The sequence below is a fragment of the Photinus pyralis genome, unplaced genomic scaffold (genome assembly GCF_008802855.1).
Source record: "Photinus pyralis isolate 1611_PpyrPB1 unplaced genomic scaffold, Ppyr1.3 Ppyr1.4_LG3a, whole genome shotgun sequence".
Classification (NCBI taxonomy): domain Eukaryota; kingdom Metazoa; phylum Arthropoda; class Insecta; order Coleoptera; family Lampyridae; genus Photinus; species Photinus pyralis.
This window is the reverse complement of record NW_022170509.1, coordinates 13,534,158-13,554,839: the sequence shown is the minus strand read 5'-3', so window position 1 is coordinate 13,554,839 and position 20,682 is coordinate 13,534,158. Positions and strand designations below refer to the sequence as shown.

Here is a 20,682-nt window from a genome sequence, read left to right as displayed (position 1 = left end):
CCCTCGAAAAAATGGCATGCCATTATCCAGTTAAACACATTTCAAGACACTTTGCTTTATTTTACACAATGTATTACCATTGATGCATTGTCCCAGGTCACAATTTGTAGGTCAGTAGGTGGTTTATCCGCAAGAATATCGAAACTAACAGTTTTACCAATCCGAGTATATGGACAGACGAATCTTATTTTTCTAACTGCGGACTGTTCAAATCGACATAATGAACACTATACTCGTCACAGGAAAACCTACACGTAATTTCACGCCGAAATCAAGTAATATTTTTTTTAATTAATGTAATTGGACCGGTAATCTTCGTTGGATCTGTAACTGCTCACCATTATTTACAAATTCTCCAATTCCTTCCTTAAAGGATTTTTCTTGACAGCGTATGTTTCAAAGAAAGGGTTGGTTTATGCAGGGCCGGACTGGCCCAGGCCGCTAGAGTCACTTTTATATAAAACTTTTTTTTATATCTCTTATACTTTCGATGATATAAGACATTCAAGGAAATGACCAATTTTAGTTTTTTGGAATTTACGTCGAACCTATGCGACATTTTGAATTTCCATAAGAAAATTTTAAATAAGCATCCAAAACTGCAAAACATTGCCCATTTATCCAATTCTCTATCTTTAATAATAACAAAGACACTGTATATCTGCGATCCTAAAAGCCGAGTTCATTCCAATTGAGCTGGCTGAATTATTTGTTTTTGGTCCTCATGTCACCTTGGTTCCCAATGGAATTTTGGGTCCAATCAGTTGATGTCAGTTTTAAGTAGTGTAATGAAGCATCCATTTTTCTACCAACTTTGATGACCACTCAGTAACCTGGACCTTTGTAGTTTTTTTTACTGCGAAGAAGGTAAAAGTAATTGCTTTGATTTCTAGCGTCATGTTTTAGCCGCCAATAAGTAATCCAGATGGTATAACTAATTTGCCGTTTGTAACCGTTCCCGTGGGGATCTTTTTATTAATCTTGCAACCTCTGAAAGCTCTCGTCTCCTTGGAAAACGAGAGAAAATGAATATTGTATGATTTCCCAATGCGAAAACGAGGATACAAGGTTGTGCAGTTTATTTCATTAGACCTTTGGTGATTGATCCGAAATTTGATCTAAGAATGGGACCAAATTTTGACATTTTAATCCGGCCAATTAAGTGACTATAAATACTGGTAGCTAATCGGATGTGTTGCAGAAAACCTCCTCTGATTAGATTTCCTGGTGTCAAATGAAGCGCGCTTAATTAACATGAATTTCAAGATTAGTCCCCGATTTTTAGGACGTCAGGGAATCTGGTAATTAATTAAAGAAGTCCACCAGTGTACAACGGCCGACTGAAAATTCTGATGTTTTCTTTCCGTATTTTGGGAATTCTATATAATTGCCTTTTTCAAAAATAAGATTTAATTAAGTAACCAGAATCTTAATACTACTACATGAGTCTGTCCACTTTATTTTTAGACCCTAAAAAAAGATGGACAAGTGCACAAAGGAAAATGCCATTCTTTTGTAACTTTTATAAAAAATTATATAACAAATGACCAAAATCAACATAATGGGTGGAATCAAAAATGGCTCTATTCGAACCAAATACACAAAATGTAAAAATAAAGTGTGCATTTATAAAAAATGTGATAAATACCTGCAGCAACTGTCAAAACATCTTTGCACAAACCCAGCCACTGAGAGAGGTTATCTGCGGCTAGCATTTGCAGCATACTAATCAGCGTATCGTGAATATCTTTGATCAGGCTGCTATCGGTTTCCGTATCGAGCATAGTGAATAAAACTCCCGGCAGTCCGGTTTCAGTAATTAACAATCCCTCGACCGTATTAGCATCTCGACTTTCGTTTGCGAGAGTCATAGCGTGCTCGCAAACTTCCTTTGCTTCCCTTTGCGCCAACTGTCTCAAACACGACGTGGCTGCTTTCCGTAGCAAAAGATGATTACTAGATAAAGTACGCTGCAAGAATATAAATTAATATGATTATTGATTGTATAGTCAAGACATACACATAGTGTGGGTACTAGAGAAGATAAATTCACATGTCGCGGCGCAAATAAGTGAAGTTGTTGTAAACACCCTGTTGCTTCGGCTTGGACCAGTGGATCTTGATGATCTTGCATAATTGCGCACGCGCAGAGGAATGATGACCTTGCCATACAAATTGACACAGTATTGCCCTGCAATTCTGGTCCGATGGTTGTTATTAAACCAGAAAGTACTTTTCCAATGCACTGATGTATATCGATATGTGATTGAGGAACATTTAACAATAATTTTAACGCTAATGATAATGTAGGTTCTACATAACCTCTGAACATGGGACCGCCGGAATCTGATATTAATGCCAGTGCATGTAAAGCCCAAACTTGGACAACCGGGGACGTAGTATCCTGTGCCAATGCCAGAAGGATAGAAACGCTCGTGTTAAGATGTTGGCTGGAACCTAACCCACCCACGTATCGGTGCAAACATCCTAGCGCCAGCGAATGGCCTGTTCTACTTGCAACATCTCGAGCCGATTTCAATTTATCAAAACTGGTTTGAGCCAGTTCGGCGGTAAATCGAGAATCGGATATCACTTGCGCCATTCTACCTACAGCTTCGCCTGCTGCGCAACGTAAAATTGGATTTGCAGAAGTTAGCGCCCCTAAGATCAAGGTAGTTGCTGCCTTCTTTACATCTTCTTGACCAAAACTAGTTTTTGCCTCACTTAATCCTTTTAGACCACTCAGCAAAGCAGTAAATACGTTCATTTGTACAGCTTCCTGCCGAGAGCTCTTCGCATGCTTTATACACTCGATAAAATGCTCTAACATTTGCAATCGGTGTTTGTTGGCAACACATGGAAAAATTTGTCCAAAAAGTGCCACCGACATATCTATTACTGCTACACCCAGAGGAAGTGGACCAGGAGTGATCTCATGCTGTGTGTAACGTATAAATAATTTTTCAAATCGATGGAATCACTTACATTCAATAACGGGCGATACAGACAACAAGGGTCATGTTCCAAAGCACCCGATCCTGCCGCACTGTTCGGTTGCAACTGTAACAGAATTAGATACAGTTAGCGATTGAAGAGCTTTTTACACTACTATTATAATAGATAGTACTCACATGTTCACCATCTGTCCTTCGATTTGGTTCCATCTAAGCGTAACAAATTGTTATGTAATTGCCGCTGTATTAGTAAATATACAACTAGTTACAAAATCTAGGTCTAGGTTGCTCAAAGTTACTATGGCAATGTGAATTATATTGAACGTTTGCTGTTTTAATAAATTATTTTATTCGAATTTGGATTTAGTCCACCATAGGGAAATTTACACATATACCGCTTCATAGTGAACGAGAACGAAAGTGTGTTTGGAGATAAGGGTGATAAAGATGCGCATGCTGTGTTGTGTAGATGTTCTAATAACCACTGCGACGGAGAAGTAGGGGGGCTTCAGAACGTATTTAGGCTAACGTCAGCTTGGTCTACTCTGCCGGCCAGGCAATTAAGTTATATCGATACTAAACTCCCAGCTCCCAGTTTTTCTAATTAAGAAAAACATTTAAAAAAATCAAACGCAGTGGACCCACTGTGAAGTGGTTGCCTTGTGAAAAATAGTAATTATCAATCAACATAGAAAACAGAAAAACCTGCTGAAAAAGTCCTCGCCATTCCATATTTAACATAAATATCATTTCACATCAATGACGAACACAAAGATAGTTAGTACTTACTTGATCCTCAATTGTGCGATGATCCGTCTCTTGTAGCCAAGTGCCCAATATAACCGAATCATCAGCATGACAGACGGTTCTGAGCTGTGAAGTGGTTGTATTTGCAGGATTTTCAGTTAAGGTAAATTCCGCAACTAACATCCGTAATAGATGGGTGTAAGAACCTGGAATAGACAGTGCTAAAAGGGATTCCCTGCAACGCACTTTACCTTCAAATGATTGTGAAGGAAGTAGTAAGAGAGTTTCGTATAATCGCAATCGAACCATCGCAGCAGGGGCTTTAAGTTGTTGACCGTAACTTTTAAGAACATTGGCGATGCTGAAACGAACACAATCACAAGATGTAAATAAATATTGAATATTTACTTTGCCAACATTGCCAAAGCAGACTCTATGGGAGTTAGTAGTCTGCGAATAATATCTTCGGTAACCAATTCAGGGCAATTTTGTACAAAACTATGCATTGCTGATAAAGCCCCAGCCCGTCCCTCCAAGGTAACTTGCCATGTAAACGCATCACCTCTCGCCTTTTCCGATTCTAACTCCTTGGCAGACCGCGGGAACGAATTTCTCCACAAAAGTAACATTCTCGGTAGTAATCCTCTCACCACAGGCACTCCTGCGATTTGGTCAAATAAATAACTAAACACGATAAAGAAGTTAAGCAACCTAAAGTCATAATGGCGCCAATTAGTAGCCATCCAGCTTGAGTTCGATTAATCGACAATCTACTATTTTGACTCGCGCTCCTCAGTAATTCTTCTGCGGTATTGAATATCACTTTTCCTTTAGTGTGTGGTACGCCTAATGGAGACAGATGAACCCCTCCTAGTACAGCGGCCAAGGCGCAACTGTAACCTACAACAAATAGTACAGTGACAATTATTGAAGTGATTACTTCTTATCACTCGGTATGCACCATATGTTTTGCACGAGAGTAAAATCACCTCATAAATAATTATTTAGATACGCTATTGATTTAAAGTATCTGAATTGGGGTGCTTGTCTCTTGACCCCTTCTATTTAAAACAATGTTTCCCCAAAGCCCTTTAAGGTTTGGATTTAGAGAATATAGGCAACTGGTGATGCACATGTAATTCAATGGGGCGTGCATTGCCTCTGAACTTCATTCACCATTTCATAAGCAAGGGGTGTATATGATCGGAAAAATATGTATTAGGTAGATAGATGTACAGAGCATAGTTTCCATACAATATAAACTGATATTTTGTCCATTAATATATGTTTAAAAAATCTAGAAAACATGCGTCAAAAGAGTTCATACTTTAGGAATTAATTGCAAAAATTAGGGAGCATTTTAAGCAATACGAGTGTATGGGATCGGTAGCGTGAATACTTATCTATCTATCAAAAGTTTTCATAATAAAAGTGGTGAATGAAGTTCTGAAAAATGGGCATGTAAACTGGAGAAATGGAAATAAACTACGCAGCTGTGACTAATATCGCGGTCAACAGTGTAGCTTCTTTCTCACAGAGGGTGCCACCAAGAGTTTTATGAAGTCAGTAAAAAATACGATAAAGACATATGAAATAAGCGCTTTTATCTTGCGATGGAGTTGTTCTTACTTTTTAACTAGGGTAGTACTGTGTAATAGGGATAATAAAAGACAAACATTTACGAGCAAAAAAAACTAGCAGGCTATGTAAGTTGCCTATGTTAAATCATTTAGCGATTCTCTTTCAAGGTTGAACAGAGCGTGTAATACTAATAGTAGAATTTGCTGACAGCAAAAAAAAGATCGTTCACTGGTATATTTTTATTTTGTCAACTCCTTGCTTCGATATTTATTTGGTTTCCCTTTCCTATTCATTGCAAACGGTGTACCCTCTACCTATCGTTGTATATGAAATAAATAATAGAAATGGGGATAGGTAACATTCCTTTACAACAAATATCAAAATTTTTTTTTAGAACAAAGGGTTGTTGTATATTGTTGTTGATGTCTGGCAAGCGGCGACCTTCTGTGGGTGTTTATTTGTAATACGATTTGTTTGACCGTCTCCCTTATTCTTTATCTTTGCTTATTGCAGATTAAATACCGTAAATTTATAATCCATACCTTGTTGCAAATTAAATTTTTTGAACTGCAATAGTGTCATTGAATAAAGCTCTTTATTCAATGATAGTACCTATTATATATTAGTATTAGTTTAGTGTAATGTGTAATAATTGACCTATACAGGGTGATTCAAATTCGAGGGCCACCATGGGGATCTCGGGAACTGTAAGAGATAGGTAGGTAGTTTACATTTGACAAAGTTGCGTATTTTTTATGCTTAACAAAATCCAGTTTTGGAACTGAAAAAATTCCGACTACTTTCGGAGAAAAACGAAATTTTGCAAAATCGTTTTTATTTTTTACTGAAGTTATTAAAAAATATATTTCAAAATAAATGACACATTATTATGACTTTTTTCCCTCTACAAGATGCTACTTTTAAATTTTAAGTTTGACGTTTCGTCTCCAGTCAACCATCTTTGTTTTTTCTTATGGAAGCAATTTTGAATTTTTGTGTCATTTAATAAAGAATTTTGTTCTGATTTCAAAAATATAAAACATGATCTATTTCTAATAAGAAATAACGCTATTAATTCGTAAAAACGCAAGAAACTACTTACGTACGTTACTTAAGACAAAGTTTTCTAGGCAAAAAAGATATTTTACAAACATTAAAAAAATTGATATGTACATTTTTGAAATCAGAAAAAAATTCTCTATCAAATGACACAAAAAAGTAAAAATTACTTCCATAAGAAAAAACAAAGTTGATGATAGTTAACCGGAGACGAAATGTCGGATTTAAAATTTTAAACTAGCATCTTGTAGAGAGAAAAAACTGGCCATAATAATGTGTCATTTATTATTAAATATCTTTGTAAACAACTTCAGTAAAAACAAAAACGATTTTCAAAATTTCGTTTTTTTCCGGATATCTCCGAAAGTAGTCAAAATTTTCAGTTTCAAAACTGCATTTTGTTAAGCATCAAAATACACAAGTTTGCCAAATTTAAACTATCTACCTATCCTTATCTCTTACAGTTCCCGAGATCGGAGATACCCATGGTGGTCCTCGAATTTGAATCAGCCTGTATATTACTAATTTACAAAAGACCATCCCTCGAATTGAAGACATGGGGAAGAGAGATACAAATGTATATTTAGGTATAAACGGCTAAAAAATTTTAAAAAAATCAGTAGGTATACCGTAGGTCCCCGGATTGACTTTACAACAAGAAAAACTTACTATATTTTTTGACAAAAATGCATTCTCCATTAAAGCTTTTGATTGTTCTAATTCGAAATTTCCCTACCGTTTCAGAGAAAAATACAAAAAAAAAACGAAAATATGGTTGAACTTTTTCAAAGTCCTAAAAGTCAAAACGCCTCTCTACTGTAATAACATTTCGTTAGTTACAAAGTCTTCGTTACCTGTTATTTGAATAGGCACTAGGATCGTTATAAGTACCTATAACAAACACACTTCGTAATGACATTGAATAAAAACCTCTTTATTCAATGTAACAATGAAAAAGAATTGAATTTCCAAAGGTGTTTTCTTAGAAATGTCGGCGTTTTACCGTTAAGTGAAGGAATCGATAGTTTTACTGAGGGCCCTTCCAAACAGAAAGCCCCTGTCACCACTTGTGAACCAATTTTACGACTTTAATTTTGAAAGTCCCCCATGCCAATAATTACGCGATTTTTACTTCATATGTTATGTTACAAGCGGTTCATTATTCTCCTCAAGTTATGTGCGGTAGAGAGCTAATTATAATTTTGTTAATCTAGCAGTCTGTAAGGAGCCGTGAACGACCTTGCGTTTGTGTTTTGTATCTTCTTGTCCTGTGGTTATGCAAATCAAATTACATTTTTTTTAAAGCTCCCTCTGTGTTGTTTGGGGCCCACTTGTATAGAAAACTGCTGTAGTTACGCTATTCATTATTAGGTACCAGCACAGTCTAACGAAAAAAACTTTGTCCTTTACTATGGGTACTTCTCTTTTCAGGCAATCCCAGCCTTAACTTCCCAAGATAGCTGTATGCCATTCTTATTTGGCCACCAGATACTAACATCCCTTTGAATTGCAAATACAGTGATTGATGTGCGCGTTTTTTTAATGCATGGGATAAGATGCTCGCAGTCACCCCGCCTTGTTGTCATGTTGTGGCTAAGGACCTGCACAGGGTTGAATGGTGTTGTCTTGATGAGAACTCGTGCATCTCCAAGTCGAATCTTGCAGACTTGGAGGTATGGGGGAGAGACAACCTTAATAAAAGTAACCTAAGCCTAAGGAAGTAAGTCAGAGCCCTACTAATTTGCATCCCAGAGTCTTTCAGTGATCAGCTGAATTAAAATTATATACCTGCTATAGCTTCTGGAGAAGTTCGTAAATCCTCAATTCCAGCGACACATCTATCAATTAAAGGTGTTGTTTGACTCGGCACTGCCACACATATACATCGTAAACACCATGCTGCGGCGAGCCGAGCTGCTTGACATGGATGAATCAAAACGCCTACAGCGGCATTTATTAAATCTGAAAAATTAGTTTAAAATAAATCCATCGTACACAAACAAGGGCACCTACTGAGAGTGGGATCTGTTGTTAAATCGTACGCAGTAGTGCCTAAACTAAGAACTAAACTTCCAATTTCTTGTAAAGCACAAACTAAAAGGTGTTGGCTAAATAGTGTTTCCTGATTACAGTCTTTGGCATTTTCCGGGTTGAAATCAATAGAATTCATTTCCTTCACGATAATTTGTGCTATCTCCTTACACGCTAATAATTGTGCTTTCTCGCCTAACATTTTCCCTAATACACTCCTCAAGATAAAATTAACACATTTTCTAGAATAAACCGCGTCTACATGAGAGGATGCTGCCTTGGGGTTGGCGACTAAATACAAAACGTGAGATAAAAACGCTTTCATGTTTCTCTCCAGCCAAACTCCTCCCAAGATCTGAACGAACACCACGTACGCCTGCAACACCTCCTTATACCAACCAGAATTACACACTTATTGCCTACTGACATGGGTGACACCAACTCGTATTTCCCGATTCACCCCAGAACTGCCTTTAATAATTTCTCCGGTACCTTTCAGGAATCCTACCCCTCCTCTTAGAAAACCAGACATTAGTATACCCAAGGCTTCGTCTAAAGAAACTAATTTAACGTTCTTCAGTTGTTGCGCTGTAAGTAAACAATGGAATTTCGTTTCATACCAATTATTGATTACCCACCACTTTGGCCAGTCTTCTGATTTTGCTGAGTGGTCGCTATAAGAGTACCCAACAGTTTTGCAACGAAACAACGTACTTCGTAATTGGAACCGTCAAAAGCCCTAAAGCACAAGGTCGCAAAGTTTTCCAGTTCGGTCGTATACAAAAAAGGCGCATGGTTTAACATTTCCAGTATACACCGTGACGCAGCACAACGCACCGCCATTACCCTATCGATTAGGCAATGTCGCGCTGCCTTATATATTTCTTTGTGCACATTCGAGATTGCGTTACCCATACCCGCACATACCTACATCCCAAAATGGTAATAACACTAATCGCAGATGTGTATCTTACCTTTTCTAGTGTCAACATGATTTCAATACGAGTTTGAGATTCGCCACTTCGTAGACACCTGATGAGTATTTGAACGGTTTCTTCGTATGATCTTCCCATCATCCTGCCCAATTTCTCATACATAGATCCCACACAACAAATTGCAGCTCTGCAAGCAAAATTAGAAATTATTCGTTGATTCACTATTGCGCATTTTCCTAGATCAGGTGTGCATGAAATTCAATTATCGAGTATCAAAAGTAATACACTTGATCGTGTTCCCAATGAAACTCTACACAAATTCGAATCTCTTGGTCATATAAAATACATTAATATTGTCTAGTTCCTAGGAAGACTGCAGCAAAGAAAAATTCTTATAAGGCTTCTAAAATTTTCAAGATAATTTCCATGAAAATTTGAAAAATTCAGGTCCCACAAGCCAGCAGAGCCATTTTAGAAAAATGAAGGACGAAATACATCAGAATTATAGGCTGATTATAGGCCCTTTTTGGACACTTGAACAAATTTTCAGGCGGCATCCTTTAAAGAAAAAACTATGGCTCTGCTGGCTAAAGACGAAGCTAGCTGACCACTTGTGAGATTTGCTTCGAAGGCGAAAAATTCAGATAACAAAATTATAGGCTATTTATAGGCTTTTTTTAGACACTACAACAAATTTTCAGGCGGCATCCTTTAAACAAAAAAACTATGATTTTGCTGGCTAAAGAAGAAGCTAGCTGATCACATGTGCGATACGCTATGCGCATGCGCAAAATTTTTGCCTTGTAATTAATATCGATCCATTAACAGTGACTGTATAAAGACAGTGTGGTCATATGCTCTATATCCGCCATGTTTTTCCCATATTCTTCATTAAGCTGATTGGTTTAATTGAATTGGTAGATCTTGGCATTTTTCTATGGTTACAATATTATTGCCACAACTGTTTGTGACTTGATCACCTTGGATTCCAAGTGAATTTCCGCCAACCCGATTTATTTGGTTAAAATATGGCGGATATCCCACATACCAATAAAAAAACAACACCAAAGTATGACCAAACTGCCTCTATACAGTAGGTATACAGTCACTGTAGATCCATTATAAGTCACTAAATATAGAAAGTACCGCAATCCATTGGGCCCGTGTGTTAGAGAGAGAACGCATGTTTTTTGCCCAAAAATTGCGGAAGTTACCAGATTCTAGTAACTTTAATGTTAGGGATTGGTCCACCTGTTTGGAGACATCTGTCAAGTAGGTATTTGAAATTTGAATTTTCTTTTACTAATAAATCAAATATATAGCAAGTTGTTGTGTTTCAGGTTTTAAAAAAAGTAATGTTAAAAGTGTCTGAGTTGTCTATGCATCTTCTCTTGTATTATAGGAGAAGAAAAGTTGAAACGATATTCCTGAATTGGAAAGAAGTACAAAAAAAATTAAAATTATTCGTCTCATTATATTATTAACGAACCTCGAGATCGTTTATAATTTTGTATTGCTGCCTGCCTGTGCGTCTGTCTGTGTCTGTCTGTCAGTGTGTACGATAACTTTGTGTAGAAACGTCCGATCGCTTTAAAAATTGATATACACATGTTCTTCAGGATATAACAAAGTTCACAATTGTTTTTCGGCTACGTAGACCAACGGGCCAAATAGTTACAGACCAAAAACTGCGCAAACCTCCAAAAAGGGTTTCTAACTCTTGTTACAAAGAACATATGAATGTCCGGTTTTCTGTGTTAGTAAATATTCCTTAAACTTCAGGCAACTATGCAGATGCAAACAAATACTGCGCATGCGCATAACAACTTTTGTATTTGCGCAATCCTAATTTTTTATTTGTTAATATATTTAAATGAAATTCTGTATCTAGGCACCTCGAATAAAAGTGAAACTAATGCCAAATCAAAAAATTTGTTTTGCGCATGCGCAGTCGGTTTTCTTTTATTTGTTAAGGTATTTAAATGAAATGTTGTATTCAGGCACCTCAAATAAAAGTAAAACTAATGCAATTTCAAAAAATTTGTGTTACACGCTATGCTGATCAGGTGGGCAGAATCAACCCCTTAGGGCAGTGGTGCTCAAACGGTCGATCGCGACCGACCGGCCGATCTCGAGTACTTTTTGAGTCGATCTCGAGAAACATTGTGATTTTCAGAGCAGATCTACACCTACCTTGACTTAGGGAAAATGGATTTTGCGGAAAACTAAATTCTGCCGTTTCCACTAATTAACTAATTCTATGTACAGTATTTCTGCAAATTGCGCCACGATACGCCCTACCTATGTAGACAACAATCCTGCTTCACACATACTTGCATCCTCTCAGAGTCGATCTATCGGAGTCTAACAACATTCAGGTAGATCGTCAGCAGTTCAAGTGTGAGCACCCCTGCCTTAGGGTGTATTGTAAAAATGATGTATGTGTGAAGATCTCGAGGATTGTTTGGTATTCAGTTGTATCGGATTTTTGAAACATAAGTTAGAGTTTAAATAAATATATTAATTGGGCGAAAACCCGTTGAGGGCCCAGAACAAGAAAGGGACAATAAATAGACAATAAATAAATAATTTTTATTTATCCACTACATCTCCGAGAGGGGCAAAATCAAACTGATCTGGATGATAGTTTTTTTGTTTAAAGGATGCCGCCTGAAAATTTGTTGTAGTGTCTAAAAAAAGCCTATAAATAGCCTATAATTGTGTGATCTGAATTTTTCGCCTTCGAAGCAAATCTCACAAGTGGTCAGCTAGCTTCGTCTTTAGCCAGCAGAGCCATAGTTTTTTTCTTTAAAGGATGCCGCCTGAAAATTTGTTCAAGTGTCCAAAAAGGGCCCTATAATCAGCCTATAATTCTGATGTATTTCGTCCTTCATTTTTCTAAAATGGCTCTGCTGGCTTGTGGGACCTGAAAAATTCCTAACAAGATTTCAGAGAAGATTCTTCCAAGTTTTTCCAAAAGATTTCTAAAACATGTCTCTAATAAGGTTTTACAGAAATAGGTATCTAGTTTTTCTAAAGACGGACTGGACAACAGGATACCGGATGAAATTCCCGCCAGGAAAAGAGACTTATAAAATCTCTTAATAACTCAACTCTTAAGGGATAATAAAATCTTTAAGGCAGCTGTGCCCAAACCTTTTTTCCGTGTACAAGTCATGCGCAATGTGAATGAGCTGAAGACAAACTATCAGCAGAAGTATGGTGTATATCTCATTAATTAAAAACTAGCAGTTTCGGCGAACTTCGCATCGCCTTTGGGAAATCCACTTTTTTCCAGTACCCTGTTCCCGTGCACATTCTAAATGTCAAGTCTCTTTTCGACTGTAAAACATAAAATCCTGTTTTTCCTGTTCCCGTTGCCGTGGGAATTTCGGAAAGTGTTTTACTAACTCAAAAACTTTCGCGGGTGTACTTCCAACCATTGCCCAAACATTCATTTTTATTTATATAGATCCTGGCGAACCTCGTATATATGGGTACATTAGCATTGCCTAACATTAATAATATCCCTTGGCAAATAGTGCTTTCTGACAAAGTCGCCGCGCAATTGGAAGACTTTGGGAATCCCGAAGGACGTCTTGTGGCTGTAAACTGCAGTGATAAGACCTATGCTCTGCTATGGAGCAATTGGCCTAAAATCAGATCCACAACCATAGCACTTCTTTCTAAGATTTGACTCAAAGTAGTTTTTAAATGCAACGCCCTGTATATCTTAACGTCAATTTTTGGTATTCTTTTCCTGATTTCATTGTATAATTATATTTATTATATCATATTTCTCAAATTTTGGAAATGACATGTTTAATTTTCATGACATGGTATTGGCTACCTTAGTTACCATGGATACAATAAACAAAACAAAATCTCCTGAATCCATGGCCTACTGTTTAAAAACTGTAGAAAATAAGATTTATATTTTTGGTTGGTGTCTAAAATGAAAAACAAAATAGGTTGTGATACATCATTGTAATCAGGAAAAAGAATGCAAAGAAATTGATATTATGATATACAGGGTGTTGCATTTAAAAAATACCAACATTGGGTCAAATCTAAAAAACGGTGGCAAAAACCTTTTTTTGACCACGCCACTGGATTATAAGTCAAAATATCTAAAATAGGCAGTTTTTAGCGTCGCATCTCGTAAACAAACGCACGTAAAATGGTTCTGTTTGCGGTATTAAAAGTTTCATAAAAAAGTGGCACAGGGTCACGAAACCCAAGGAAGAACTGATTAAATTTTCCATGACCCAGGACTTTCTGTCTGTCCGTTCGTCTGTGTACAATGTAATTTATTTGTCCCTCTCTTGTTCTGGGCCCTCAACAGGCTTTCGCCAAATTACAGAGTGACCCGCATAATACCTTTTAGAGGTGCCCCTGCAGAAGGTCTTAAGTTGTTCTATACTACTCCTATTTACCTTACGAATTAGGAAAACTGCCGGAAAACCTAATTCGGAGTAGCCGGCAAAATGCTCGAAACTGATCTAAGGAAATTCCCATCTCTGCTACACATGAAAAATTCACCTCAGCCCAGGTTCGAACACCTGACCTCCCGGCTATGTAGCCCACTGAGCCACACAGACGGGTAATATTCTGTGTACATGATATATATTTGTTACAAGCTTATTTTATGTTTAGAATGTGAATGTATGTGTAAATGTCGATGACATAGTGAGTAAATTCGAAATAATTTAGAGCGCTTGTTATTTTAAACACAAGGAAAAGTAAGAACTATTAGTTGATGATAAAAGTGTTTATTTATTTGCATAAATCTTAGAGAATGCAAAGTCTATTGCTGACTGGATATTGCTAACTTCACAGAGGTATTACCTTCGAGTAAAGAAAGACAGACAAGGTCACCACAGACCAGACGAGATATACCACTCAAGGGAAATAGAAGAGACCAAAATCAGTCAGTTCTAATCCTGACCAATATTAAAAACGAAATTAGTATTCATATTTCTATACAACCAGGTGGATTTACCTGTCCTCCAGCTCTAGCACCTATCTTCAAAAGTTGCAGCAGTAAGAAAACTGTTTACAGAACAGATCAAAACAAGCGACAAAACACTATAATATACTTTTACTTTCATTCATTGTGCCAAAGTCTCAGTGCAAAGATCTGAACCCTAAGACGAATTAAACTTGTGCCGGTATAAGCTTATCGTTGCCTGTAGAAAAAATCATCGAAATGGGTTTTTACACTTGGAAAGAGGTACAATCTCGTATACTTACAATTTGGTAGGTAAAAAACTAGGCGAGTCGTCCTTGTTCTTTAATATCTCATTGCACTTATTGACAGTGTCGAATAGAAGGAATGTATCGCCAACAGAAAAAAGTGTAGCCAACGATCTGGCAATTAACTTCCTTGTGGGCGGTCCAGGTGACTCTTGAATGTGACTTGTTAATTGCTCCACTAATTTCTTTTGGCAACCCTTAATATCATTCTAAAAACAAAGTTTCAACGGAATACAGAAGTAAAAACACGCCTACCTTTTGAGCTGCAATTAATACTTTATCTAAAAATCGAAGCCATTCAAATACAAATACCGGCCTCTTTGCTGCTGGAACTTGTGCCAATGCTTCTTCGTTCAATGTTAGACTATGCGAAAGCTCCATTATGATCCAGTTTGTTGTGGAATGGTTCCTGCATATAAACAATATGAGTCAAATCGTTATTGCTGCTTTCATTCTGTACAGGCATTAGTTACGATTTGTTATTGTTCATATGGTAAGAAAGGTCCCAATTTTTCAAACATAACCAGCAGGCCTACAATACTGCTTGGATACTTTGGTGAAATGTGACGTAAAAGACAATACTGTTCAATGTTTGGGTCTAAATATATTCCTTCTGGTACCAAGTTTACCTACTTCGTGCAATACAGAATAGTCACAATGTGAAACATGTTAAATATGCCAATGTTAGTAGACGTGTTGAAATGCACTCAACATTACCCGAGATGTGTGACTATTGACAAGTTCAATTTTTACCTTGTGTGCTACCATTAGACAATTATCGGATGGCTAGAGAGTTTATTTATTTTGATTAAAGTTATATAATCCACCACTATGCAACATTTCAACAAAACTGTTCCCCACGAGTTGTCTTTGTAAGACAAAAGGGTGCATATTGAATACTTTTAAGTTAATTTTCTCTAAGTTGTATAGCAATGAAAGATGAGTAGTAATGATGAATGATGATGTTTATGTCTATGACGTTCCAGTAAAAACAAGTGGCAGTGACTGCAAGACTGAAGGAAACATGTAGGTACAGAACATAATATTAAAAATTGTAGAATGTCATAAATAAATTGTACCTGCACAGTTTACTCCTTGGGGTGCATTTATTCACAAAACACTCACAAAAGCAGTGTAATTCGGATTATTGGGTATTTATTATTTATTGTTTAAATTAGGGCACAAATTATACACCACAAAATTTATCCCACTCATTGATGGATGACAACTACGCATGCGTACGGTTTTTTTCATACTACGAATATATTACACTTGGCAAAATTTATACAAAACCTAATTACTGTGTGGATGGAGAATTCAGAACCGCAAGGTTCAAGGAATGAATAAACGATTAGACAATAGGTAGTTGATTAAAGGTCGCATTGTACCAAACTGTTTGAAATACATTGCAGTTGAACTAATAGCATTCAGAAATTCCAATGGTTAAAATTCAAAATCAAATAAGTACTTACATCAAATTCTGTCAGTCCAACCCTTCTTCTTCAGAGATGCCTCAGGGGTGGAATTAGTGGCTTTTTCTTATCCACATTGAGGTAACTTTGATAGTCTTTCATCGGGTCGAGGTAGCGCCAGTCCATATATGATGGGCAAATTTGTTCCTGTAGGATCATCTAGCTTTCTTCCTCCTATTCTGACGGCTAGAATTGCGTTTATTGTTTTATTTTTTTTCTCGGCAACTGTAAAAGAGGAAAAGATGGAGCTCTAACCCTAAACCAGGGTGCAAACGAAAACTTCAATCACGTTGTTACACATTGGCTTGAGCTCACCCTTTGTACTGGGAGTAAAAATGTTTAACAAATTACCCGAACAAATTAAATGCTGCAATACACTAAATAACTTTAATAAGAGATTACTTCTATACTTAAATAATCACTGTTTTTACAATATCAAAGAGTTCCTTGAACATGCTTAACTGTGATATTATTTGTCTGTCAGTAATTATGTGTATTTCACATATCCTATACCTACCACGGTCCATGGAATAAAAATATTATTATGGTCGGTGTATCTTGTGAGAACTCAGGTCTAGTAATCAAGTAACGATTAGTGTCTGTGTCTGTGTCTGGTGAAGTTATGTAGGGTCCTAAAAAAAATAAAAGAAATAAATAAATAAAATAAAAATTCACACCCTCACATTGGAAATCTAGAGATAGTATGTATTTCATACTTACCAACATAGCTATTGATGGGCACAATAGCCAACGCTATCAGGAAAGAGGAAAACAAATCAAACAAAAAAATCATTATAATAATTCCTGTAATTTTATTAAATGGAGTTTATTGTGTAAGTGTTTCTTTGGCTTTGCGTTTGGGTTGAATACGATCAGTGGGTTGTGATAACGTGGTGTGTTTCTGTGATTTTATTGGGTGGACCTGTCTTTGTGGTGCATGTTGCCTTACTTGTATTTATTGTGTTTCTTTGTTCTTGAGGTTGTATTTGTGTGGTTGCTTGGGTTATTGGTGGAGATATTGCAGTATTTTGTGAGCCTGTGGTGCTGTTAAGGTTTTTGCGCTTCGGTTGTATACGAGTGGGTTGTTTCGCTGAGAATTATTATTATTATTCAAAGAAGAAATGTAAATTTTGCGACTTTTAATTAATGGCGTAGCTCTTAATCGATGCGTTTTGAAACATCAATTTATTTGAAGAAAATATTTGTTTTGATCTCCCCTACTATAACCAATGGTTTGTTGACATACTGGAAGGCTTTTTTTAACAATGTAAAATACATGGGCCCGTCCAATTTGTAATAAACATACAACAATTGAAATTTGAGAGGTTTAGGTACTGCTTAGCTCGCATTTGGTGTTCAAAATTCTCACTGTAAATAAGATGTTCGCATAATATATTGTAAAAATAACGTCACAAAAACTTGTACAGCAAGCCCATCTACTCGTACCAATTTCAATGCTGAAAGTTGCTCTACATTTTGACCCTACCTAGGGGTTTCAATCATATTAAATGATTCCAAGTTGTCCTTAAGTTTGTGAATGCTTTCCGAATTTTTAAAAAAGTTCGCGAGTTCGGGTTTGTGTACAAAAATTTCCGGGTGCAAAATTAAGATCGCCGTTTCTCGCTCGCGTCCCCTCCACCCCAATTGTGCGCCATGTCGAGATAGGAAATGCTCGAACAAGATCAAAACAGAAATGCTCAAAAACTGTCTGGGTCGCCTCTGAGTTTGGTGTAATCTTTTGCACCCAGAAAACATATTGTCGTGACCATGAGTACCTTGTACACCCCCGTCCCCAGGTACAACGGAGCTTCTGATAATAATACCTGTGTACATTCCGATAATAAAGTAGAACAAATTTGCCTGCAATTTATAGTCTTTCGTGACATTTCGATCCCCCGCACGTCGTTAGTATTTTCGCTAAAGATAGTACATTCCGGGCAGAAATCGTTAACTAAACCGATTTTGAATGTTTAACGTGTCCGTAATTTCGCTCTGTATACGAAACAGATTATAGTGAATAGGTATATGCGAATTTTGTGTAAAGGTTCGTTGACTATTATGGTTTATGATTTATAAATAATGTAAATATCTAATAAAAAGGAGAACCGTTACACCGTGAGATAATAAGTTCGATGCTCCCGTTTAAATGAAATGTGTGCAAGACGAAGGGTTGCGTTGCGGTGGCGCCAAATCTTTTGAAACACCTGGTAACCGTTGAAAGAACTAAAAGTAAGATGGCGTAATGTGAGTTCACGACTGTGTGTATGTGCTTTAAAGTGCGGCAATATTAATGAAAAAGCAGCTGATATTAAATTACGATAATTCGTAGTACGACTTCCGTTGACATTTATAAAACTCGCATTGAATAATGTTCCTTGATAAAAAAATGTGGTTAGTGCCCTAATTAATGCCTAATAATGTGCGAATATAACAATAACAGTGGGAGAGCCGAAATGGCTGGAGGCGATATTGACTTAAATGCTCTTTTAGTACAAAAAGATTTGCATATTCGCGAACAGCACGACCAGATACTTAGGCTAAAACGAGAACTCGATGGGGTGGCCAGCGAAAGAGATCTTTTGTTGTGCGAAGTCAGCAATCTTCGTTTTGAATTGGAGATGGTCGAACTGAAACGTCTTCAGGATGAAAGGTAGGAAAAGAACAAATAAAATAAAGGACCCCATTTACGTTCATTCGTAATTTTAGTTCGGTGGGGTAAGAGAAATAAAAATAGTGCACATATTTGTAGAATACCAAAATCTTCGATAATCCAATAAAAAAGACGAGCCGAAGTGCTTGTGGCATTAATTAAATTAAAAGCATTTGATATGGCTTAATGTTGACTTCTTGTGCATCCAATGGTATCTATTAGACACCCGTTCATTTAATTAGTCTATTTTTAAATTAAATTAAAATCACGCTCTGCTAAGCGTATTTACTAACATCTGCTTATTCGATCAAGAGAGTTCACGAGAACTTGCGTAAATTAGCGTCGGTTAATTATTTCAAATTTTTACTCTTAACTTATTAGATTCCGGTTACCGTGAGATTCTTTTATATTATAATTTACCCACTTCCGGTTTCGCTGTACTCTCGATTAATTAATGAAAAATTGCAGGTTAAAAAACAAAACATTATTCGCAAAAATCGCCCTTGCGTATCGTACTTTCCACGTACATAACGTGAACAATACGATGTTGTCTTAAAGGGGGGGGGGGGGGGGTGAGTAACTACCCCAGATCTCGTGTGTTGTACTAGCGGTTAGTCATCCAAATTATTGTTTTCTAACTGTGATAAGCAAACTACGTTGAAGTTACCTTTATACAAACTGTAGCAGATAACGAAAATGGCATTTTCTCTGATTAGGACAGAAGTGAGGGGTGTCGATCGAAAATTGCTGATGGGGGGGGGGGGAGATTTTCAACAATATTTTTCATAGACCACGTTGGTGGTTTATAGCACATTTAAAATATATATCGTGTATGGCATGTATATACAGGGTAATGCATTGAAAAGCAACTTCAAAGACGAAGCAAACAAAAAATTGGTAATATGACTCTTCTACAGGGCGTGGTACGGGCATGTTTATCTGAGTGAGTAGCTTGACTCCGAGCTTGACTCACTCACATTTACTTGTTTCGCAAGATGGATAGGGATCCCAAAATTTCCATAGAATTTAGATGGTTATACATAGCAAACCAAATGGTAGACTCATCGATTTGAGTGTGTTTACGTCGTATTTTTTTGTCACGAAATCATCAACCAAAAGGGCTTTACAAAAAGCTTTAATCTAAGAGTAGGTAGGTAGTTAGTTCATGCCTAAAGTTCATCTTGCCATTTTTTTCCTTTTTTTATCGTGACGCTTCAAATTCCATTACTCGCACTTTTGTTATCCGATTGTAGGTATGTACTTTAATTCTTATTTCTGGTTTTGTTTTAGGTACTGTCTTTTTCTGTTGAGAAGTTAAACTGGTTGTACTGTACCGCTGACCGAATTTGTTGACAATAAAATCTTAGTGTGTATTATTTTTCTTAATGCGTGGGTGGTTTTTCGCTTCCTTATCTTGGGTATTATTCTAGTGGATCTTACCCAACTATACACATAGGCGTGTCGTACATAATAGTTTAGGGGTTGAGAGGCAGATTTTCGATTTGACACTAGTGCAGCCGAGCTGTCACGAAAAGGGTAAGTGGTGATACGATTCCGAACATGCGGACATTTATTGCGGCAATGCATTGCACACCCCCGAGTTCTTGGACTATACTTCAAATGTTGATATTGTCCTGTCGTTTTGTTACACCATTCTAATGTAAATTAAGCTGACCGCCCGAGGTTCAGCGATTACTTTGCTTTTAGTTAAAGGAATGTTAGTAGGTGTTCCACAATGCTCAATGCTGCTCTCGGTTCTTTCGATTCGATTTGTGGTAATCGGTTTTAGATAAGAGCAAAATTTGAATTCCTCCATCGACTTATACTTAATGTGGGTATAGAGAATTACGTTGTACATAGTTCTAGTCATGAATCATTTGCCCTCGTTGACCTATAGAAATAGAAATTAATGGAAATCAGTAGTACAATCGTTTACATTTATTATTTGGTCATTGCGCTACTGCACCTGATAAGATAATTGCCGATAGGAAGTACGC

The 20,682-nt window shown here is 36.9% G+C and overlaps 1 protein-coding gene across 1 annotated transcript; it reads right to left on the bottom strand.

Moving 5' to 3' along the window:
• Positions 1–1,568: 1,568 nt before the first annotated feature.
• On the bottom strand, positions 1,569–15,777 carry LOC116166111 (HEAT repeat-containing protein 5B-like). Its single transcript, XM_031480952.1, is given in 15 exon segments — positions 1,569–1,970; positions 2,021–2,929; positions 2,932–3,060; positions 3,744–3,907; positions 3,953–4,062; positions 4,110–4,362; positions 4,413–4,601; positions 8,130–8,303; positions 8,355–8,748; positions 8,800–8,960; positions 9,011–9,299; positions 9,347–9,494; positions 14,561–14,772; positions 14,819–14,972; positions 15,643–15,777. Coding segments are annotated over 14 exon segments (3,645 nt in total). The 5' UTR covers positions 14,945–14,972; positions 15,643–15,777; the 3' UTR covers positions 1,569–1,583.
• Positions 15,778–20,682: the final 4,905 nt, after the last annotated feature.